The 25,620-nt window shown below is 37.3% G+C and overlaps 1 protein-coding gene across 10 annotated transcripts in view; it reads left to right on the plus strand.

Moving 5' to 3' along the window:
* Positions 1 to 25,620, plus strand: part of TTLL5 (tubulin tyrosine ligase like 5) — a 282,889-nt gene that overhangs the window by 63,720 nt on the left and 193,549 nt on the right. For all 10 annotated transcript variants that reach the window (XM_063088853.1, XM_063088855.1, XM_063088861.1 and 7 more), the window contains exons 10-15: positions 310 to 411; positions 2,327 to 2,418; positions 3,168 to 3,275; positions 14,537 to 14,618; positions 16,257 to 16,318; positions 17,473 to 17,567. In XM_063088853.1, coding sequence (XP_062944923.1) covers positions 310 to 411; positions 2,327 to 2,418; positions 3,168 to 3,275; positions 14,537 to 14,618; positions 16,257 to 16,318; positions 17,473 to 17,567 — 541 coding nt within the window. The remainder of the gene's footprint in view (positions 1 to 309; positions 412 to 2,326; positions 2,419 to 3,167; positions 3,276 to 14,536; positions 14,619 to 16,256; positions 16,319 to 17,472; positions 17,568 to 25,620) is intronic.

Consider the following 25,620-nt stretch of genomic DNA (forward strand, 5'->3'; position numbering starts at 1 on the left):
AGTGGTAAGACCAAGGGTTTTGGAGTCCATTTGATCTTGGGCAAGTTTCTTAATCCTTCTAGGCCACATTCGGTTTTCACATCTATTTTAAAAATTAGATGTAATATGACCTTCATAGGGTTGCTTTAAGGATTGAATTAAATGTGATATATATAAAACACTTAGCATGGGAGTTGGCACTTAGGAGGCACTCAATATTTTTTAGATAACGATCTTGCCCTCATATTATTGATATCTCATTGATCCTCAGCTCTAGCCTATATTTCCTTGAAACTGTTTTTGGCATTTAACCTGTGTCTGTCTTACCAGGTTTGCAACTGTGCGATATGATCAAGGAGCCAAGAACATTCGAAACCAGTTCATGCACCTGACAAACTACAGCGTGAATAAGAAGAGTGGAGACTATGTCAGGTACTGGCTATGTTTGAGGGAGAAGTCTGAGAAGTCAGTCTCAGGTGGGGGCGTTGTACAGATGGAAATTTAACATGTTGCACTGGAAAGCAACTTCACCTTTATGTCCGTGTAACATTTATGGAAAGCTGTCAGAGTCATGTAACGTAGTTTTGAGGCATCTCTGTTGCTCCTTCTCTGTTGCTTACCTAGTTACAGTGTCACCTTTCTCTACCAAAATGTACCTTCACAAGTTTTGTCTTCCTCATTATCTTCCCTAACTTGACTTAGAGGGTGGAATTGAATAGGCATATAGAACTTTTTAGAAGTCAAGAAATGAGGTTATTTCAGCACTTGGCAAAACATACTAAAAGCTTTAAAAATATTTGTACTCTTTGATGCAGGAGTTCCATTTCTAGGAATTTAACCTTAAGAAATAAAGGATATACATACAGGATCAGAGATAAGAATGCTCATTACTGTATGTAATACTGAATGTTCGTTACTATATTATTATGTTAGGTAGAAAAAGCAGGTTACCAGACAGTACGTGCAACTTACCTTCTTGCTTGAACATATAAGATATCTAAAGCTGTCTGTTTTTGCTGGGGGTTGTGGGTGTGTGACTAGAAGAGTATATATACCAAGATGTTAACCATACTTAACTATAGCAGGTGGGATCGTGTATGGGTGATTTTTATTTTCTTCTCTGTGCTTTTATGTATTTTCTAAATTTTTCTAAAATAAATGCAAGTGTACTTCAAAAAGTTCATGGAAAAATAGAATTGAAAGATAATACCAATCTTTCCATGAACTTTTTGAAGTACCCTGGTACTTTATATGATCAGGAGAAAAAAAAATTAGGAAAAAATTAAAGAAATGAGGCCATCTCAGAAAGGGATTCAGTGGAAGGGAGTACCAGCCCAGCTGTGTGGAAATATTCTTTTTGCTCTGTTTTCTTTCATGCTGGTAATTTTGCCAGAAAGTGGAAAAATAGAAAAGAAACCCAAACAGTTACTTTCTACTCAGACTAAAAATAGGTGCCTAGCAGGTCCAAGGAAAGAAAGGAAGGAAGGAATCTGGAAATGATGGAATAGTTGCTAAAGCTGTATAGGTTTCATTGAGTGTCCTGTGACCAGTGTTTGAATTGGTTGAGGATACCATACCCTTCACTTTGGAAGATGAGCACAGGCGGAGGGTAGGATGGTGGTAGGGAATGAGGGGGCAGCTCCAAAATTCAAGTTCCAGACTGCAAGACTCCTCCAACATTCGTGGGAGCCTACCAACCACATTTGCCGTTCTGCTGCTATAACATTACTTCACTTCAGTACTCGTAATGTTGCTCTGATGCATTCTCCCTTCAGTGATGCCTCAGAAGGTATCCAAAAATCATCGTCTACCACCAGAGGAGGGGGGAGATGCCATTGCTTCAGATGGCAAAGCAATTCTATGTGGTGAGCTCACTAAAATCCTACATTAGATTAATTTACAAGCCCATCTTAACTCAGTTCTGGTTCAAAAATGGCATCAGAGGTTGTTTTGTGGACTCATGTGACATTTACCTTAAAAGCTAGGTCTGTGTCCCCAAACATTTCAATCTGTTAATTTATTGTAACCATTCTTAAATTTGTTTACATTTTTTTACACATTTCTTCCACTCTTTCATGATGCATAATTGTTTGGTTAAGGAAGAATTTGCCTTCTTCTCCCCTACCCTCTTCAATAAGGCAAACTATATGCATTTTTATTTCCTTTGAAGAAATTGGTACAAAAGGATACATGACAGAAAGGGCCAAGAAAAGAGTGGGGGAGTGGAAGTCAGCAAAATGAATGTTTTTCTAACAATTCATAAGACAAGAAGCCTGTTTGTAAAGAATCCTATCTCTGTAGTCAGGCCTAGTTGTGTATGTGACCTTGATTTATTAATTTGTTTCAGTTGTGATGATCCAGAAGTAGAAGATTATGGGAACAAGTGGAGCATGAGTGCTATGCTTAGGTACCTGAAACAAGAAGGCAGAGATACAACTGGTAAGTACCAGGCTTTTTTCCTTCTTGACTTTTCTTCTTTGTATAACTTTACCATGTCTCTTGCCAGGAGTCATTCTCTAACTCTGATAATGTTGCTGAGATGTCCAGTGGGGTGATGGTTTTCAGTGCTACTTTTTCCTGCAGTTTACAAGATAGGGAACAGGCTTTCTATGATGTCAAACCCCTTTTCTTGTTTCTAGTTTGGAAGACCTCACTTTTTTTCTTGTAATCCTTAGTGAATTTATCCTCTTTGAATGTTGAACTGCTAACCAAGATACTGTCAACTTTTTGTGTAACAAATTGCCTGTCTCCATATTGGTCCTGAGTTCAAATTTTCCTGAGTTAATCTCTCTTTCATGTTGGTGAGTTGGAGAATGGGCAGAGTGGAGTTTGAGTACAGGGCTTAGAATCAAAATAGTCAGTATTGCTGAGCCTTGAGCAGAATGGGAAACTGTACCAAAAGGGACTATCACAGTCCATAAGGGTGAGGAGGGAAGTAAGGCTCCTATTCCATTCTGTGTCTGTCTTTTGTTATAGGAAGTCACCTGAGTGCATTCCCTGACATCTTTGTCCTTGACTATGTTGACCTATTCATGAATATGCCTGCCCCTGTAGCCCCATTCAGAAAACTGCCATATGGAGGCTTTTTGAGTGAACACACATGATTTTATAATTATATTGTGATCTGGAATCCAATCCTCCTAATCCATGCATTTTAATATTTCTTCGTTTAAAATTTTTTTTTGCAGCATTGATGGCCCATGTAGAAGACCTTATCATTAAGACTATAATCTCTGCTGAACTAGCTATTGCTACAGCCTGTAAAACCTTCGTTCCTCATCGCAGCAGTTGTTTTGGTAAGGAGAAACTTAACTTGTTTTGTGAAGATGGTGTTGGGAAGTTGGGATAGGATACTAGGGTGTGGAGGCCTGATGATTCTATGGGAGTAAAGGATATATGATGAACTTTTATTTCTTTCTGAGCTCATGTAGCATATGAAGAGCCTACTAAGAGGCCAGTGGTGAGCTTAGTTGAAAGTTCCCTGAGAAGTAACTAGCTGTAGTAGACTGAATGTCCCCCCCAAACTCACTGAAGCTTGAATTGTGTTCCCCAAGTTTTATATATTAGAAACTTGGTCCCCACTGTGACTGTTAGGAGGGTGGGAAATTCTATTATGGTAATGGAAAGGTGGAGCCTTGAAGAAGTGATTAGATTGTAGGGCCATGCTGTAGTGAATGGATTAGTAATGGTGGGTGGGGGCGTGGTCCTGAGGGCTTAAAAAAGAGAGTGAATGAGGAGGTTACTCTAGGCTCTCTCTGCTCCGCCATTTTTGCAATGTGATACTCTGCCATCACCAGCTGTGTTCCCTGGACTTTGGACTTCCCAGCCTCAGAAATTGTAAGCAATAAATTTCATTTTCTTTATAAATCACCCAGTTCCATGTATTTTTTTTATAAGCAACAGAAATGGACTAATACACTAGCTTTTTGTGTGGGAAGTAGGGATTGTAACTAAAGCATGGGTCTCCCTGTCAGAGTGCAATCAGAAAGAGTCTGCAACAGACTGTATAGGAATCCAGCTCTAACAAATATATTCCAGAGCTCTTTGGCAGCCAGACTGGGAACTGTTCCAAGAAGCTCTGGCTGGTACCAGTATGTGCTTTCTCCCATTTTCCAATGACCCCTCCTTTTTGTTTTAGTCTTCTTTCTGGTGGGTTCCGCCCCCTACTTCCCTTTCTCCCCTTCTCTTTTTTCTCCTCTTTCTCCTCCCCTCTTCTTCTATTTCACCCCCAACTCCCTCATTTCACAGAGAATAATAGTAAATAGATCACAACTGCTGGATCAGGAAACCTGTTATCTACTGACCCACTAGCTGTGACTGTAGCACTGAGGATGCCTGTCTACATTTGCTTTCTACGTGGATGTGAACTTGTTAGTGATTGACAGTGTGAATGTCTGTAAAGTCACATAGACTGTCAGCAGGTATTAGTTAGTAAAACACACTGGAGTCATTGATGGGGAAGATGATTAAAGCATGGCATGGAGTAATACAAGTAGTAAGGATGTAAGAGTTATGGCTTGCTTAGGAGGCAGGATATCAGGAAAATAAAGAACTTGGGCTTTAGAGCCTGACAGTTTTAGTTTGAAATCCATTTGCACCCCTTACTAGTTTTGTGATTTTCCAGTAAGTCACTCTAATCTTATTATAGTTTCCCTATTATAATATGGCAGTAATGATGGTGTCTACCTCCTAAAAGTACCAAGAAGATGAAATGAGGTGATACATGGAAAGCACTTGGCACAATGTCTGGCCCTTAAGTTGTACCCCCAAAAAAGGATTTTTTATAATTTTTATAATTAGACATTATGATTCTTGATCTCTTTAATGGATTAACATAACAGTCTGTACTTGAGGGGCACTAAACAAAGGGAATTGTTGAGACTTTGAATACTAGATAGTAGATAAATTAGAATCTAAAATTGTATGGGAAAAGAAAAAGTTGTGATATCTTTTAAAAATGCATATCTGTTTATGTCTTCTGAAACCCTTAAAGGGCTCCCTAGGCTTAAATAGTATAGTAGAAACTTGTTAAGACCTTCAAGGCTCCTGAAGATCTGATCCCAGCTGACTTTTTTTTTTTTTTTTTTTTTTTTGTCGTTTTTTTTCGTGACCGGCACTCAGCCAGTGAGTGCACCGGTCAGTCCTATATAGAATCCGAACCCGCGGCGGGAGCGTCGCCGCGCTCCCAGCGCAGCACTCTACCAAGTGCGCCACGGGCTCGGCCCCCAGCTGACTTTTTTAGAATCCTATTTCCCCTCTTATACCTTATAATCCAGCTGTACCATGCTATACTTGGCACTACAAGCTTTTGTGCCTCTGTTTTAAGTTCTCCTTTCTAGCTACAAAACTCTCCTCCTATCTGCCTTTTATGCTCCCATTTCTTTTCTAAGACTCAGCTCCATGTTGTCTCTTCTAGGAAGTCTTGCCTAACAAAATGCCCTCTTGTGTCTCCCCCTCCTGCTCTTCTGTACTTGTTTTATTATATTCTTTTCCTCTCACATTGTGAGAGGAAATTTTTTTTTTACACATTTACTTCCCCAGTAGTCTACAAGCTTATCTTCTTGAATTCTTAATAGTCACTTTGTCCCCACTTCCCTTCTTAACCGTATTTTTGCCAAACCAAACTTTTCACCATTTCCTTGTACCTTCCAGGTCCTTTTCTAACCCTTTGCCTTTGCCTTTACACCTGCTTTATCCTGTGTCTAAAATACCTTTCTTATGTTATTTTTCCTAATAGGTTACTGACATCTTTTAAGACAGAGTTAAGCATCACTCTTTTGGTCATGTTTTTCCTAACTCTCCCAGTCTGAGCTAGCCTCCCCCACCAACATACCCCCAGCACTCTGTTCATAGCTCTGCATTAGTACCTGCATGTCCTCTGGTATCCATTTATGTGTCTGTCTTCCCCACTGGACTAGAAGCTCCTTGAGGACAGTAACAATGTCTCTGTTGGTTTTGCCCCTCCTATCAGGGCAGCATCTTTTGCTCTTAGAGTTTGTTGAGTGAACAGTCAGTACTTGCTTTAGTTACCTTTTGGTGGCCTGACAGTAGGCTTCCCAATGGAGCTGGTTTGCTAAAGGCCTAGAGCTCTGAAAATTATTGCACACTGTTTGAGAATGGGATGGGGGGACTAGGAACATAACTCCAACTTCCAAAACCTTATTAGATTAAAATAATCCAAGTATCTTTTCTGTATATACTTGGCTCTTTATATGCGGGCAAATTTCTTATAGCCCTTGGTGTAAAAATCTTTGTTTTAAATATTTAATCATAAAAGCTTTTCAGAATATTTTCTTTTCTATTTTTATCACCTGATCGCCTTTTGGAAGCTTAGTAATTTATTGAACTTAACAGCAATGGAATGTTCCAATGTGAAAGAAGCAGCGACTTTCTCTGACTCAGTGACCCTAAGTCCATTTCGTCAGCCATGGGTCTTCTTTCCCCCTCCCTACTTGTGTTCAGTTTTAATAAACTGAGTGCATCTGGAGTTTTTTAAGTTGTTGACTGTCTTCTTGGCTTTTGTGGTTCTAATTCCACTTCCTCTCAGCCCTGGGGTTTTGTGTGCTTCATTAATCTCCCCCCATCAGATATGATTTTGTATATGTGTGTATATTTGTGAGTCTCTTTGCCTCCCACTGACTCCTGGCCTTCCCTGGGGTTTAAGTTACAAGGAATAAGCTGGGGAAGTTGTTGTTTTTTGTTTGTTTGTTTCATTTGTTTTAGAGTAAACAGGAATTGAGAACTTTCCAGAAGATTTTAGCTTAAACATAGCATTGGTGCTTTTAAGGGAAGCCAGTAGTCCAGAGATGGGATTCATTATATTCTTTTGGTTGTTTGTTTCTGCCCTTCCATCTTGTGGATCTCTGCCAGCAGCATAACATTACCATTTAAGTGTTTCTGTCCTGTGATTTCTTTCATACTCTGCCACCTGTAATGACCAAGTTACCTTCAGTATTCTCATTCATTCATTTATTTATGCATCTAACTTTTTTCAGTTCTTGCTATGTGCAGGTCATAGGTTAGTCTTTCAGCAGTGCTTTGCCATGAATAGTTTGATCCTCTCAAACCAAATTTCACATGGGATTTGTATACATATATCTGCATTGTATTATTAGTGTTTCCGTGTAGACTTGGGAAACTTCACAGACTACCTGAATCAAAGCCATTTAATGCTTTTTCATAGATTTGTACATCTGCAAAGGACCTTAGTGAATAATTAGTCCAGATGTAGAAATTGACCCTGAGAAATTAACCCTTGTACCAGGTTCTAGAGCTAGTAAGTGAAAGAAGTCAGATGAAAAAAACTCAGCTTGGAGAGATGGGGATTCAGAAGATGGGTTTTGGCAGTCAAATCATCTTGATCACAGGACTATTGATTTCTAGAATTTTTGATACCTCCCCCAATAAAACCAGTTTTTGACAACCTAATTTTTACTGCCTTCCAAGATTGTGAAAATGTGGTACCATGTGAAATAATGTGCTTAACCAGCAATCCTTTAAATATGCTTAGGAAATCGGCACTGCAAGATAACTATGAGAACAGCTTTTTTGACCAGTCAAAGAAAAACAGCCAAAAACAACAGGATGTTAGCTGTCCTTTAAAGATGCTGCTGCTGACAGTGGTTTTATCTATGTGGAGGATGGCTGAAGTGATGGACTATGTCTCCAGCCCTGTCCAGCCTGGAATCGTGTGGATCAGCCACAGGGCCACTTGTAGAACTGATCGTTCTGGCCTTGTTTTGATCAGACTAGTGATATATATGCTAAGGATGAACCATGACCAGTACACCTATCTTTGTTGAGTGATATCTGGCTTGGCCTTCTATTGCTGCCATTCTTGACCATTTCACAGGGGAAGCTGATGTTTCTAAAAACAGGGTGTCCATAAATAATTGTTGAAGGAATGGAAGCAGGCAGCATATATTCTCCAATAATGTAAGCTGCTTGACCAGCAGCCAAAAAATAGTGAAAGTTATCAGACTGCTCACTTTTTGAGATAATCTCCTTTCCTGGTTTATCTCATCCTTAGCTGGGAAGGGAAGTTTACTGTAGAAGGGATTTATGGAGGAAGTACCTACTGTTTGTCAAGCAAACACTGGTTATTTCCTTTATTTAGTTTAGTTTCATTGGCTATTTCCTTTAATCCTCAACAATTTTGTTGGTATTTATTTACCCATGTTTTATAGACAAGGAAAAAAGACCCAGAAAGGTTAAATAAATTGTCCTAGGTCATGCAGCTAATAAACGGCAAAGCCAAGTTTGGGAGCCAGGTTCTTCTGGCTCTTTCTCCACCCACATAAAGACAAGTTCTGATGAGTCCGGCCACTTTTGGCATGCCACGTATCCTGGATTCTCCCTCTGCTCTCCTGTAACTAGATCTCAGGAAACATGATATCATCCTTTCTAGCAGATCAGGCCTAAAAAAGAGCACTCTTTCTGCTCTAGTCAACAGTACCTAGTCTTAGATACTCCTTTCAAATCTATCTTTACATCTGGTAGCCAGATACCATATTGATTTATTGGACTAGCTAACAAATTGGCTCTGGGCTTTTTCTTTTATTTAGTTCATTTTCCTGTGGGATCTTGGTCTGCTTTTTTCCAAAATTCTCCTTCTGAACCCCATATAAAGACTTCTCCCTTAGCTTTTCAACTCAAATCCAAAGCCAAGGTGAAAAGAATTTCCTTTATGCAATAGCATTTCAATGACAGTCAGTACTGGCTAATGTCAGCACTTTTCCATTGCCTAAGGGACTACAGCTTCAACTGGGACTTTATTTCTGGGAGGGTTAGTGGATTGATTCCAAAATTAGTAGTGTGACATGTTTAGTAGTCTCTTAGGCCTTGATGAATTATTATATTCTCTATCAAATCTTTTTTTCCCTTCCCTTCCTAAACCATCTTTTATCAGGTTTTTCCTTAATGTCTTTAATATTTAAAACTTAATAAGATTTCTCTTATTTTCTTTGATTGGTGGCTTTATTATGAACATTTCAGGTCTTAAGGTTAGGGTTATTTTGGAGGGAGTAGCTACAAGTTATTTTTTGTCTTTCTCAAAAATTGTACAATGTTTTTCAGATAAAATTTTCTTTCTATTTTTTTTCTCAGTATTTTTCGATTGTTTCTTTTGTGCTAATTATGGTGCAAGCTGTTTGATATGATGAATGAGAAATGTCCCTGCCCTCAAGTGATAAGGAGGAGCAGACCTAAAATGCTAAGTGATGATACAAGTGCTCTTGGAATACACAAGAGTTACCAGCTACACCTTGGGAGCCAGGGAAATCCATTCCTAACAGGGAATGTGACATGCAAAATACAGCATCAGGACAGGATGGGGCATTTTTTGAGATGGTAAGGAGTGTGACTAGATTTAGCCTGCACAGGATGAGGGGCAGAAGGTAAGGTTACAGAGGTGGATTGGGGCCGGATTACGTAGGATTGGCAAGTTTAAATTCATCCTATAGACAGCAAACAGCCACTGGAGGTTTTTGAGCAGGGGAGTAATATAATTATTATTATTTGTCTTTAACTTTTATCATTATTTGACCCAAAGCTCAGGATGACAGAACTATAACATAGGGAATACTGTACATTAATAGCAGTGACTAATTTAAAATCTTCCAGGAACCAACCTGACATCAGTGTCTGTTGCTGGGCCAATTCACTGCTTGTCTCTATGTAACTATTAAATTTCTTTTTTTTAGAAAGGTAATTATGATGGTCTTGGAGAATGGAGTACAGTGGGGAGAGACTAGTGGTAGGGAAATGACCTCTTAGGAGGTGAGATGTATGCAGTGATAATGTACCCTTACTATGTGACCTAGCAGTCTCACTCATTGGTATTTACCCAGGAGAAATGAAACCATATGTACACACAGATACCTATACACAAATGTTTGTAACAGCTTTATTCATAATAGCCCCAAATTGGGAAAAAACCCACATGTCCATCAATTGTTGAATGGATAGACAAATTGTGGTATGTTCATATAGTAGAATACTACTCAGCAATAAAAAGGAATGAACTACCCTATTGATACATGCAGCAACATAGATAAACCTACAAAGCACAATCCTAAGTGAAAGACGGCAGTCTCAAAAGGCTACTGTATTGATTCTATTTATTTGACTTTCTGGAAAAGTCAGAAAGACAAAAATCAGATCAGTGATTGCTGGGGTGTGGGGGACTGGGGATTGCAGAGGAGCATGAGGGAACATTTATGATAAAATCTTTCAGTATCTCAGTTGTGGTGGTGTTTAAACAACTGTATACATTTGTCAAAACTCATCATCTGTATACTTTAAAAGGGCAAACTTTATTGTATATAAATTATACCTCAGTAAACCTGCCTTAAAACATAAAACAATGATAGATGGATGTACCTCAAAAACATGCTAAATGAAAGAAGTTAGGCTCAAAAGAGTATATACTGTATGATTCCATTTGTGTGAAATTCAAGAATTGGCAAAACTGATCTGTGGTGAAATAAATAAGAATAGTGGTTGAAAAAGATGAGGGGGCGGCTGGGAGTTTATTTACCAGGAAGGGGCACGTGGGATCTTTCTGGGGGTAATGAGGGTTCTCTTTGGGTTGATAGGAGTGTGGGTTACATGGATGTATCCAATTATCAAGGCTCATCAAATTGTATATTTAAGGTCTATCCATTTCATCATATGTAGATTATACCTCAAAAGGGAATAGAGAAGATAGGCTAGATTAAAGAGAAAGAAAGAGAGGTGGAGATCTGGTGTTGTATCAGAATTGGGAAGTGGTGAAGAGAGTGTTTCTAGCTTTGGAGCCAGGTGAATGAGTTTACCATTTCCAAGGTGAAGAATAATAGGAAGCTAAACAGTTTTGGGGGAAGATAACAAGTACAGCTTTATTGAGTGTTGAGTACCTGTGGGACATCCTGGTAAAGAGGTCTAGAAGGCAGTAGGAATTATGGATTTGGTGTCCAGGAGACACTTGACTAAAGATAGAAATTTGAATGTCGTCATCATCATGTTAATTGCAGCTATGAGAATACATGATATCATCCAAGAAGAGAAGTAGAATTGAGAAGGAAAGAGACCTGAGGATGCCTTCCTGAGCAAACCTATCATTGAATAGCTGGGCAGAAGAGAAGGAATGAAAGAAGGAGAGGAAAGAGGAGGAGAATCAGAAGAGAGCAGTCCTGGGACCTGAGGGAGAACAAAGTTCCAATAAGTAAGGGGTGGTGAACAGTTTCAGATGCATGGGTTTAGCAGTAGGGTAGTCTTTGGTGATCCTAATGAGAACAGTCAATTTAATTAGAGGGAGCAGAAGCACAGTCTTTTGGGTTGGGGAGTGAATAGGCATTAAGAAAGTACAGATAGCTAAGTGTAGGTTGCTTTTTCAAGAAGCCGTATTAAAGAAATAGGGAGATAAAGGTGCAAGTGCAAAGTAGGAGGTTGAGTTAAGATCCTTCTTACCACTGACTAGTCTAATTTTCAAGTTTGTTTTGGTTTGGCTGGGGGCTGAAGGAAATATTTCTTACCAAGGAAAATTGTCCTGGACAAATATTGAATAAAGTAGTAGCAACAGTTCTTTGAAAATACTTGCTCTTCTGTTATGATGAATACAATACAGAAGAACAAAGAGGAGCTATCATAACTGAAAAAACCTCGCTTGCCTGTACCCATTAATGACAGGAACACTGGTACATCTCATCCTGGATACTGAATTTTTGAAATTCTAGACACTGCTGCTAAAACACACAACACTAAAAGGTGAGGAAGTTTAATATTCACAGTACAACCTACTCCTTACCTTTTAATGTCTGTAAGAAAGACCAATCATGGGCCGACCCGTGGCTCACTTGGGAAAGTATGGTGCTGACAACACCAAGTCAAGGGTTAAGATCCCCTTACTGGTCATCTTCAAAAAAAAAAAAAGACCAATCATAAGTTAAAAGGATTATTATAATGACTCTAGTAGCCTGCCAAGGATGCAAATTATTTTTCGTAAGCTGAGTTGATTATTTTAAGAGATAAACCTAATACAAAAACTATATTTCCACCCCGTTTCTCTACCCTAATTTCATCCTTTTAGGTGAGCTGAGCTTTGCACTATGGTGCAATGCTATTACATACCAGTATGTGTTTCTTCCCTCTCTTAAATGATAGTAGGTCCAAGCCTGGTGCATGTACACATGTAGTTAGATTCCAGGCTTGATTTTTTTAGTTAGGGCACAGTCTCCGTAGAGATTATTTAGAACTAAGAGGTTTCATTCACCTGAGTGAAAATTAATTTAGCACTGTGAGAGGTATTTTCTCTTTTTAGGTAATTTTTTTTTTCTCTTCTCAGAACATTGGTTCTCAGCCTGTCAACTGAGATTCTTGGAATTTGCCTCAGATTTGGGGAAAAGGTTAAGTAAATGTGGTGGCTGCTTAATGCGAGGTGTTTAAACAGTGGCTCTTGGCCTGGCTGGTTGACTCAGTTGGTTAGAGCACAGCCTGTAACACCAGTGTCAAGGGTTTGGATCCCCATTCTGGCCAGCTGCCATAAATAAATAAATAAATAAATGGACAGATAGATAGATAGATAGATAGATAGTGGGTCTCATCAATTGTTAACCTGCTTTGAATTTGTCTTCATTTGTGCCTAATTCCACAAATATGATCAGTATGTGCATCATTTTCACCCTGTTCCTCATACTATTATTAGTAATATTACCGCTTAATGAAACAGTTGCATCCTGTGCTTGAGCTTCTAAAAACGTAAGAGAATATTATTTTTCTTGAATCAGACATTGTATTCTCTCTTGCTTGAGTAATGTTAATGTGGACTCGTAGAGTTTGCAATTAGGTTTATCCTTTTAAATGCCTTATTTAGTGCTGTATTGCAAAAGATTTCTCTCAGGTTAAAGGGGAAGTATTCTGTGGAATTACTGAAGATTAGGTAAGATGTTCAGAAGGAAGTATTGGCCAAAAAAGCTATGAATTTGTTACCAAAAGAAAATAGGTGAAGGGGCTTCCTTTTCTTTACATTTTAAAATGTAAATATTATGTAAGTTTTGTATTGTAACATGGAGGCAGATCTCATCTCAAATTCTTGTATAGTTTATGTGCAAATTAAATGGAATCCTAAATAATTGCTATGGAAGCCAACTCATGCATAAAAACTTTTTTCTGGAGGGTTTAGAGTATGCATGAATTCATTCTGCATAAATGAGATGTAGGTTTACTGAGTATCCAGATACTGACAAATAGTGATTAATGGAGAGGATAAAGGAAACCAAAGGATGCTAAAGAAATATCAGAGAAATGATAAGGATGACCAGGTCTCTAGATTTCCATTCTAGGATTCTTGGTACTGTATCACATAACTTCAGACTTTGTGTTCTAGAATTGTCTTTGGGGCCATCTTTTTAGAAGTTTGCATGTATTTTTTTCTATTTTTTTGAGAAGATTGAGAAATGAAAAAATTCTTCTGGAAGCAAGGAAATTTGTATTAGAATGAATTTCCGGAAAATACCTGTTTGCGTTCTGTGGCCTATGACCTCTGGTCAAATAAGGAAGCTAATCTTTTCTCTTGGAGAAAAGGTATAAGCAGTTTATTTGAGGGACACCGGGTGGGATGTTTGGGAGTGAATGGGACTTCTGAAAGTCTGATATGTTTGATACATGTATACCAAGTACTGTGCACTACTGTGATTTCTGTAGAGAGGGTTTCATTAATAATCCTATGAAGTGTTCCAACGTTAACTTCTTAGCCCTAAATAAGTAAAACCAGGCATTCTGGGAGAAAAGCCTGCTCATGAGTCTTGCTTTATTCCTTGCAACAGTTGGGGAGATAGAGGAAGAGAATCAGTAAAGTATCCAGAAGCCATGGAAATTTGATCTGCAGCTCCCTCTCTCCCTTCTTAAATAACATTAGTGGTGCGAGATGACTTGTCACAGTCCTGCTCTGCTACCACTGGCTTCCTCTTTTATCTTTTGTCTTTCTAAGTTGGGCCAGTATGTTTTATTTTTTATCTTCAAAGGGAAATTGAAACTATATGAGAGGGGAAAGGATGAATATATTTTACGTTTAGGTGTCTTCTTGACCTAGGTTGCAAAAGCAAGATCTAGGTTTAAGAAAATGTGATGTAAGGATCCTAGAGAGATCTTTAAAAAATTTTTTTTTATGTTTTTAGAATATGGCAGGGAGGTAGTAGGGCAGGACAATCCAGAGCAAGCCCAAAGCAGCGTTGATATTGGATGTGCTTGTTTCATTCCTTTTCCTAACATTTTTTTACCCATAAACACAGCAGAATCATACTTGTTAACTCTTCTAGTGTCAGGTCACTTTCTGTATAGAACTCAGGAGCATCAATCGAGTGGATTGTAAAAACAGTGAAATTTTATTACATTGTTTTCTTATTATCCCTAGAACTTGATTGATTTCTCTTGAACTTGAAAGGGTCTCTGCTTCTACTTACACTTACCACTTATGCTTAGCAAGTTTCTTGGCCTCTGATGGGGGTTGATTGGATTGAATCTTCTAGATCTTCGTGACATGGAAAATGATCTTGTGTATTGTATTATGTTGTGTTTCTAGAACTCTATGGTTTTGATGTGCTCATAGATTCTACTCTGAAGCCATGGTTGTTGGAAGTGAATCTGTCTCCTTCTTTAGCCTGGTAAGTCAGTTTTACCTACTAGAAAAGGACTAATCTTCAAATAGCACTGTAACACTTTTCTTTCTTTGTTTCTTTCTTTCTTGTCATTTTTCTTGGCACTAGAAGACGTTTTCCCTAGTTAATATATAGAGATGACTAGCATTTCTTAATTTAGGTGGTGAATGGTATGTTGTCAAAGTCCAAATTGCAACTATGGATCCCTGCCTTCCTAGTCAATTTGCAATAAATGTTTAGCATCTATTGGGCTTCTAAGGGATGATTCTTCATTCATTTTTATCCCAGGTTTTTTTTTTTTTTTTTTTTTTTTAACTTTTTTGGTGTTCTGTTAAAGCTAAAGAAATACATAAGGTACTATATTCCCTTTATTTCCAAAGGTTTATACATACTCAAATTCGTATATATTGTAAAGGTATAAAGCTGGACCTAGGGCAATATAGATAATATCTGGTCCTTTTGCCCTGTCCCATGTCCTGGTTTTCATCCAAGATTGAAGTCTAAAAACTACAAACAATGTTTAAAAAAATATTTTTTAACCAACCTACTGTTTAAAAGAAGGAAAGAAACATTTTTCAATACCAGAAATAATTTTGCTTATATCTGCAGCTACAGCAGAATTTCTAGTAGCTATACATGTCTCTAAACAGAGAACCCTAGAGATTTATGCCAAAGACCATCCAGCTGCTGAGTTTTTAAGGATGAGCGATATTGGCAAAATACCAAGTAATCAAATAAAGACGGATTGACTACTTTGTGGAGTGGGATTTCAGCTTAATCTCAGTAGTAAGGTGTAGAACTAGATATTACAGATGTTTCAGATGCTGCGCTACACTTTTTTCAAGTCAGCTTTCACAGATTACCCAATAAAGTACATTGTACAGTGTTAGAGATCCCCAGAATGATGCATTGGACGCATCAGCTAAGGTGGTCTGCTTCATGGAAGACCACCTGAATACCAAAGCCAACATGGCAGTTGCTGCCACAGGGAGGCCACTTGCTTTCAGTCCATGTTGTTTCTGTTTCCATGAGGGTTCCTACTACATTATCTGGTGAGATTTTTGGTATGACTTGTTTTTCTGTATGGGTTTTTTTTTTGTTTGTTTGTTTCTTTTTTGTTTTTTGCCCCATTTGCAAGCCTAAGAATATGGATTTAGAACAGAAAATGAAGACTTAAAAATAGTCTTCATTTTGGCTACAAAGGTGACCAAATTTTTTTCCCTTGCATGTGAATGTGCTTTGACTATTACAGCAGTAAAAAGTTATTTGAACAATGGGCACACTCATAAATGAGCATACTAAAAGTCTGAACTTCTAAAACCCAGAGTGATAATGAAGCAGTATTTTTTGACTTGTGCAAAATTTGAATTGCACAAGACCTTGTGGAATAAAAAGATTGCGTGTCAGGGAATCAATGCCTTAATGCTGGCCTGCCTTCTAGAGGATGAGTTTAACACCGGGCTTTTATTTCTAGTATTTTTGCCCAGATTTCTTTTTCTTTTTCTTTTTCCATGGATTTCGTATGCTTTATGTGTTGTTCCTCATTGACATTTGGAAACATGTCATTATTGACGCCCATCGGGGGTAGCTATTCTGTTAACCTACATAACTATCAATTGATCTTTTCTTTTTCTGTTCTGTTAGTGATGCACCTCTGGACTTAAAGATTAAAGCCAGTATGATTTCAGATATGTTCACTGTTGTAGGTGAGTAGTAGTATTTTCTGAACTGGATTCATATAAAAATTAACCAGAGCATCCATTTTGTCAGGCTCCATAGATATTGCCAACTGGCAGTTCCTAAGACATGCTGAATTTTTCATACTAAAACATTATATTTTCAGGAAAGTGTTTATATGTTTTTACTCCCCCTGGCTCCATCCTGTCCTGAGGCTGAACCACAACTAAGGCTGAGACCTGGAGCACAGGAATTATGAGCTGAGGAAAAGAATTAAGCAAAGATCTAGAGAAAGTATATATTCCTCTGAGCTGGGAAAATGAAACCCGCTGACGAAGTCTTGTTACAAGAAGACTGGCTATATTTCTGCTAGACAGTCTCTACTGGTCTCAACCTGATCCCTTCTATAGTAGTTATAACTAAATCAGCCCAAGGCAGAAATCCCATTTTAAGTAGATAAGCCAAAACTTTGAAATGGAGATGGGCAGTCAGATGGGTGTGTTGTGGGTTTGTTGTTGTTTTTTAAGTACTCTAAAAAGACGTAATAAAATATTATTGAGATGAACCAGTACTTGATGTACCAGCAAATGCTGTAAAACTTAGCTACTCTACTCTCCTTTGATGGAAATCTTCTTTTTAGGAAGTAAGTGAAATTAGCCAAAGTCCAATTTCTTAAGCCATAGATAATCTACAAAGTCCATTTTGAAAGTTGCTAATAGATCACCTTTGGCAGTTCCAGAAGTAGATCATGTAACAGGACAAGACCCCTCAATTTCTTTTGGATTCCTCTGGTTAAAAACATTATTTTTCAGTCATCCAGGAAGTCACTTTAAAATAACTTGTTTTTATTAACAACTATGTGTTTTTAAATGGTGATTGGCACATTTATTTTGAGGTTCATCAAAAATCTACATCTCTTTCTAAATCATAATCACATTTCAGCTACCCAACCAGTAAGGTTGATTTATCTGTATATTTTCCTTTCTTGTTCTCTCCAGCTATAGTAGTTCAAAGTTGAAGCAGTGTGTGTGTATGGGAGAGTTCTGTGTAATCCTCTTGAGAATGGATTTCTGTAACGTTTATGACAGTGAAACCGAGTTTGTACATCTAAAGAAAAGGTGTGGCCAAACCTGCTAGTTTCTTAGAAAATGGTAGGTTTTAATGTTGCCCGTTCCCCATTCAGGATTTGTATGCCAAGATCCTGCCCAGCGGGCATCAACTCGGCCAATTTATCCCACCATTGAGTCTTCCAGGCGAAACCCTTTCCAGAAACCTCAGGTAAGCAAAATCAGCAGCAGGTAGCCCAAAGAGGCTTACTGGGAAGTGGCAGCTAACGTAACTGAGGAAGCTGAAGCTCTATGGATATGAAGTCACTTAGAGCAGGAGATTTGGGGATTAATCTAGGCGGGAGGCAGTTACATTCAGCTGTGGCTAACAGCTTATGCTTTTAATGCTTTCCAACAAATTTACTCCCTGCTTTTTGTTGTCTTTTCTCTTGACTTTTTAAAAAAATCTTTCCTTTTTCCTCTCTCTTTTTTCAAAATCACCCTTTTTTTCTCAGATTGATATGCTCATAAACACAGCACAGAGAGGGAGCTTACTAATTCTTAGTCATTAGTGCATTCTTTCTGATCTTCAGTCTATCTTCATAAAGAAGATGCTACATTGTAATAGGATCTTCTCTACAAGCGATTCTCTTCAAAAGGATTCTTAATGATCATGAGTTATTGGTTGAGGCTAAATGAGATAAATGCCTAAAGAAACTTGTGTATGCTGAAATACCATTTGATCAAGCATTGCTCCAGTCTTTGTGTATACTGTATTAAACTGATCAGCTAATCCTATGTACTCATTCCATCATTTAATCAGTCCCTGCCTGTTTTGACCCTGATAGTTTCTACTTTTGTTTCTTTGCCTTTGATATTTCTTCTTATTTAAAAGATCCACCTTCCTCCTCTCTTCCCATCTGGTTTGATTACCTCACCTGCTCAGAAGTTTTGGAAATCTTTTCTTATTAAATTCATCCCACTCTTTCATGATCTTTACTTTTTGTTTCAACATTATCTACCTGTTCTATATTGCATAGCATTGTTTTGCATTCATTGATTTGTTGCTTTTAAGTTGTCCATTACTCCTGTGCTAGATTGTAAGCTCTTTGAAGTCAGAACAGCTTGTTTTCCACCTCCCCTTTCTCTTTCCCTTTTTTCTCGTCTCCTTCTATCCCTTCCCGCCTCCACTTTAGCCCTCCACGCTTCTTAATTTCTTCCCTTCTTTTTCAACTCCTCTGCCTCCTCTTCTTCCTGTTGCTTGCTGGTCTCATTTAAAGTAGTGCTATTTCTGTTTGCCAAACTCATATACTATTATTTATTCAGATAACTTTTCATTAGAACAGGGTTTTCAAATCCAAATGCCTATAGGGCCTGCATGCAGGTAATTTGAGTAAATATGGGACAGGTATAACAGCTAAGAGTGATGTGACTGAGGTAAACTGGAGAATGCATGCCTCATCTAAAAGGGGTTGCTGTTTTACTAATGTGCTCTAGCTGATTGCTGCAATGTGTAAGTGTGGGCCAAGAGTTGTGAGATCTCCCTATTGTCAAGAGAAGGCAGAAATCTTACTTTTCAATATCAGCAATTTGTTTGTTTAAAAAAAAGAATACTTTGCAGGCCAAACCTAACATGACTTTGAGCTGGATTCAGTCTGTGGGCTGCCTATCTGTGACCTCCTGCTCTGTAATGATTCCCTAATTAGTATTGTGATGTGGAACAGGGTGTACTATATTTAAAGGGGTGTTATCTTGGATTAGAAATAAAACCAGGCAACAGAGTTGTACTTGATCAGTACATCATCACAGATCAAAGGGTTTTCTTTAATTTTTAATAAGAAAAAGTAGAGGATTAACCTAGGTATACTATGAAAACTTAATTTAGGCAATCACATTCCTTCACAAATTGTTTCCTGCAGTATCTGTGGCAAGAGCTGCAGGATAGTGTATGAAGGATTGGAAATGTTTCTGTGCAGCCTTAACATGGTTTCCTCCAAGTTTCACTTCAAGGGGTAGCTGTATGCCAGTCTTGGATGAATTAATCCCTTTTCTTAGCGTGTCTATCAGCGTTTATTGGCAACTCTTTGCAAATTGTAGAGAATCTATTCAACATTTGTTTTGCTAACTGGTAGGTAATCGCATGAGTTCATCCATAAGCAGGACACTTCTGTAAAGACTAAAGGAACTGTAGATTAGTTATGTGTACTGCGTGGAACAAATTTTTTAGGTAGGCTAGTTAACTTCAAGATCTTCAGTGTCTGGCAGTAGGATTGTGCCCTTAGTGGTAAAAAGTTGAAGCTGCAATACATATGGCATTGGAGAAAACTGTGAAAAATAATAAATGCTCTAACTTTCCAACCAGAAAGTGTAGGGCTCTTGCTTTTGGTCTCTGCTTAGAGATTATTTTTTGCGTTTTTATATCATAGATATAGGAGATGGAAAATATAGGCATGTTAGGAGAAGATAAGGCTTTATTCCATTTTTCTGTCTTTTATAGCGTCCAGTATCTGCTCAGTTTCAGTCAACAAACACCAAGCAGGTAAGTTCTGGATCATTTGGAGACTTCATTCAAATTTTATCTCCATTCCCCATATGCAAAGCCTTTTAGCTTTAGTCTTTTATGGTACATATTTTATGTACCTGCTTATGCACAGTTAACATAAAATGGAATAAATGAAAACAAATGCACAGAGGTCTTCTTGGTTATTGAATATAAGAGCAGAGGATGCAGGAACTTATGAATCCTCTTTTCCTCATGGTGATTATGCTGTGATGGAATCAGTTGAATTTAAGTGATGAATAGGACTTAGAGACAAATTTATCACTTTGACCAAAATATTCTAGAAAGGAAATGTTACAGTTCACAAATGAACTTTGTTTTGTTCAGTCATCTTATGAAACATGCTATTGTCAGAGGCTTAATATTGGAAACATTTTTACATTGGGTATTGGGCTATATTTGAGCTTCTTAATAAATGACATTTCATATATGTAGTGATTTGCAGTTTATGAATCTTAGAAACTCTGCCATAATTAGTGTCTCAGATGCCACCTTTAAAATAAACACAAAAATCTTTCTCTCTGAATGATCAGCATTTGCTCTCTTACTGTTCTTGTTAGCAGTATTTGAGATTAACTGTCACTTTCTTGTACGCAGATCTTTTTCTTTTTTTTTTTAAACATATTTTTGAAGTAATAGACTAGCAGTTGGGGTCCTGTTCCTGCTATTTGATGCTTTGGTATGAAGGATGTTGATGTTCTCATATATGTGTGTCACTGCAACTATTAGTTATTTAGCAAAAAGCTCCAGTATGTTTATTTTGGCATTTGTTCTCTCTGATGTATTTTCTGTAAGCTTGGAAGCTTGAATTGTAACTTTCTTAGCTACTGTTTCTGATAAAGTGATTTATGTGGTTTATATGACTCCAAGAAATGAAAAAAGACTTACTGAATGCCTTGTCTAGTATTTGGTAACTGCTTAATGTGGTTCTGTAATATGGGTTCTGATGTTTAGTTGGTAGAATTCAAAACTCTGTAATAAGTAGTGTTTTATATTTAGGAAGTACCCAAGTGTTCTAACAGCTGTCCATGGCAAAAAAGACAAACAAGCGTGTTGACTTCAAAGAGCTTACATTCTAAATGTCCCTTGAACTAATCTATAATCTACTTAAGGAGAACATTAAAAGTACCATTTCGTAGCCTTCTCAAATTTGACTACAAAGAAATATCTTTGATATGTATTTCTAATCTTAATTTCTCTTTTGTCCATTTTAATTCCATTACATCTAGCTGCATTGCTTGAATTGCCATAGGTTGCAGTAGCCTTGTTGGAGAACAAGGCCTCGCTCTAGTCGTTATGCCTTTGAACACTGCTTAAATAACAAAAAGCCTTTCTGGCTTTATTCAGCCAGCTTTATATATGTTGTGTTCTTTGACTCTCACTGTTCTTTGCAATGTTCTACTTTGTCACTGTTTTTCTGTTAATGAGGCACTCTCAACTCCACAGTAGTTTCATCAAAGCTAAGTAAAAAAAAAAAAAAATTCTCTGCTTTGACCATTTAGACTATGTCAAGTTTTCTTTTTCTGTTGCTGTCAGATTATGAAATCTCTTAGTTCTTTGCCCATTGTGTGTCTTTTCCTTTCTGATCCATTACCTCTTATTTACTTTTCTCCCTTTCCTTGAATGTCTGTGGTTCAGTTTCTACCCACCAGAAATTGTATTGCATGGTATTGCGGAAAGAACATAGACTAAATATAAATCAGAGAGAGCTGGATTCAAATTTTAGTTCTGCCAATAACTAGCTGTTAGACCTTGGGCAAGTTCTCTTATTTCTCTGAGGCCCAGATCTCACATCTGCCAAATGGGGATACTAATGCATACATGGAGTTATGGTGAGAAAGATGGTAAAAAATTTAGGATAGTGCTGGATACATGGTATACACTCATAAGATTTAGTCCCCTTCACACTTTTTTGATTTTCCTTTTTCCATTGTCAAAATCTGGTGTTATTTTGATACCCATCTATTTGTGGTCATGGTTTTCACATTTGCTGTCATCCACAAATGCTGTTTTATATGTTATTTTTCCTTCCAGAAATTAATGAAAATTCTAAATAATGCTTAATCAATACCCATTCTGGAAATTACTTCCTAACTTGATTCACTGCCATTTATCTTACAGTTATGTCTTTTGTTTCCAGTTTTTGTCAATGTATTTTATTTCTTATATCACAGCACTAACCCCTGCATGGAAATATAATTTAGAATTAAAATTTTATGAAATTTTTCCAAATGCTTCCCTAAAATCCAAAGATTTAAATATATTTTCTATAGTCCCCTTTTTTGTAATTTTGTCCTAAAAGTCATACTTTAAAAGCATGTTTTAAAATAAAGCAGTCTCAATACTACTGTTCTTCATGAGCGCATTAAACTCTAAATGTTTATGGATTTTTTTCTTTTAATATTTGTTCCATTATTTTACTAGGGATTCGAGTTAGACTTACCAGGCGGTAATCACCAGGAGCATACTTCTTACATTTTTGAAGATTGGTACCTCATTTGTTTTTTTCTAATCCTCTGGTACCTCCTCAGTTCTTCATGATTTTTCAAACATAATTGTAAGTGGTTTTGGTAAGTTTTTTTGTTTTAAAAGCAAATTCCCTTAATAACAAGATGCGTGTCTCTCAGACCTGCCAATTTATATTTATTCCAAATTTCCAGATGTAGCATATCTGTTTTTTTACTGTAGCACAAGCCTACTTACTTACTTTCTTTTTTCTCCCCCCAATTTCAAAGTATACCTCTGATTATTACACTTCTCTTAGAAGCCATTTTTTGATCATATCCACCGAGATTTATTGATGTGTGGTCCTTTTTATTTTCTTTCATTAATTCATCTTTCTTTTTAAACTTGATTTTTACCATTTAATTTCTTGATGGCAAGATGTGTCACATATACGTTAAGCTATTCCTTTGCTTTTAATGAAGAATTCCAAACTTTGTGAAACTGCATTGGGAGGTTTTTATTCTTTGCATGTATTCTCTGTCAAACAGATTTTATTTTTTGCCCCTCAATTATGATATCTTTTAGGATATATCACCCTTTTTCATGTTCTACATTTTGTCGAATTCTTTTCATTACTGATACTTGCAGGCTTTCTTTAGGCTAAGAGTTATTTTTCTGATTCAACATCTGTTTCTTACTGCTTTAAATGGGGACTGGTGGTTCCTTGTTTCAATAATTTCACATTCTCAGTCAGTTCTTCCTGAGCAATAATGTTTAGATACATGAAGGTTTCTTTTCTGGGTAGTGTACTAATGATAATTTAACATCTTTGTCAGAATTCTTACCTAGACAGTTATTCGGCAGTGTAAAATTTATCTGAGCACCTGGTAGTTTAAATCGTGTGTCATGTAGCCAGAGGCAGTGGTTTTCTTTAAGTTCAGAAGAGCCTTATTTTCTCAGTGCATTCAGTAAAACCACTGTAATATGTGGATTTATTATATCTACCACCCAGAGAATAGCTTGCATTTGGACTGTTTTGCTCTTGTTTTTGATAGTCCTGATAGCCTTTCAAATCAGTCAAATTCCTTTTTTTCTTTGCTTTGCTTTTAATCTCCAAGTGTGTCTTCTTGACACTCAAACATTGCTTTTTATTTTTTTCCTTCTTATCGTTTCTTCTCCCCTTCTCTCTTTCTCTGCCTTTTCTCTCACCTATGTCTGTAATTCAGGTCACATGCCTTCCTTTCTCAAACCTCTGAAATAGCCCAGCCAGAAGCACAGGCCTGAATTCCCATATGCCTTCTACCCCAAACAGTTCACATATGTGCATGCAGTAGCAAGAGCTAGAATTAGGGCTGTAACAAAGGAGTGGTTGTGAATATGTATGAGAGACAGCTTCTTTGAAAGTGATTGGCAGAGAAGTTTAAGAGTTTGGGGGTGCTAATTCATTGTTTACAGGAGCTGCATTAGGTAGGTAGTAGAGGAAGGTTACAACATCATTATCTCAATTCCTAGAAGCCAGGAATATTAAAAACCATTAAAAAAAAAACAAAACAAAAACCCCAATTGGAGGTGCTTATTAGATGTCATTCAATAGTGATTGTTCCTACAAGTACAATCATGCATTCCTTAAAACTATTCTAATGGATAATAAAGATTTTAGTTTATCAACACTTTAGCATTCTTTCTATTCTAAAATGCTTAATAAAAATCTTTATTTTTATTATATCATTTAAATGCATGCTTACTTCTTACTCTCTCCTTACATAATTCAAGACAACTTGAAAGTATCCTTAAATAATGTCAGGTAAGAAGGTCTACTTGACTTTGGAGAATTTACTGCCAGTGCCTTTATAATCAGAGCCACACTGTCACATATGAACTAGATAAGCACTTTGTGGCAAACAATAAGTAGTATATGATCATGAGAAAAGTCCTCAACTCATCAATTTATAATTTTGTTTTTTCCAAATTATACACTAAATAAGCATTCACATTTAATGATTGGACTACTTATATTGGTTTCATTCCTAAATCTCAATTTCCCCATTATTCTGCTCTCATTCTAACATTTACTGTTTAATGTATTCACAGAGATTAAAGGGAATTAAAATATTTCCCAAAATCCTCTGCAAATTTTAATTCTAACCACGATTGATTTGTATGTCAGCACATTCATTCAATTATTTATTTGTTCAACAAGTATTTACTGATCTACTCCATGCCAAGTACTGTTCTAGATGTTGAAGATACCACAATAAAAGCTAAACAAATAAAAGTCCCTGTCTTCACATGTTGCTTATATCTGTTAGTCTCATGTTTTTTCTTTATATAAGTATCTCAACATGCAGTTGCCTGTCAGAAAATCTAGTTTTTATAACTCCCATGTTAACTTTGAAGATTTGTATACCTGTGAAGATTTGGTCTCCCTGTGTCCAAAGGTAAAACCATTCAGTTATTTGTGCACATTTGTCTATTCAGACTGCCATAGCAAATATCACAGACTGGGTGGCTTAAACAACAGAAGTTTATTTCTCATAGTTCTGAAGACTAGGAAGTCCAAGATGAAGGTGCCAGCAAAGAAGGGTTCATGCTGAGGCTTCTTCTCTTGGCTTGTAGGTGGCTTCCTTCTGGTGTCTCTTCTTGTAAGGGCACTGATCCCATCCCATTAGACCAGGGTCCCGCCCTCATGACCTTATCTAACCCTAGTTATCTTCTATTCTGAGTGTCATCACATAGGGGTTAGGGCTTCCACATACGAATTTTGGAGGGACACAAACATTCAATCTGTAACAATGGATATGGCAGCAAAGGCCAAAAGTTAGTTACCAAAATGCCTTTCCAAAGACAATCTACACATAGAAAAAGACAAATAATAGCTGCTGACAATGGGGTGGCTTATCTCTGGTTGACATTACTTCTAGGAATTAGAAGACAATTTATACCAATCGTTCTTGAATTATTTCTTATCCTCTCTATTGGGTAGACTTGTCTTATTTTATCTGTCACTTCATCTATCTCAATAATAGTATATCATCATACTTCATACCATTTGATTTCCTTTGTTATCTTCCTATTTCTCTGTTCATATAAAATCAAAATCACTTAAAACTTTTGTATTCTGATGACCTCCCTGATCATCTTTCAGAAGCTGAAATAGCCCAGATCATCCTTTGGGATCAGTGATGAATGTGACCCATTTGGCTGCCTCCTTGGCGTACCCACAGCAGTCATCCTTGCTCTGGGTCTCTTGAAGTCCAGCAGCCCAGTGTTTTTGTAGTCT

The sequence above is a fragment of the Cynocephalus volans genome, chromosome 3 (assembly GCF_027409185.1).
Source record: "Cynocephalus volans isolate mCynVol1 chromosome 3, mCynVol1.pri, whole genome shotgun sequence".
In the NCBI taxonomy this organism is placed as follows: Eukaryota; Metazoa; Chordata; class Mammalia; order Dermoptera; family Cynocephalidae; genus Cynocephalus; species Cynocephalus volans.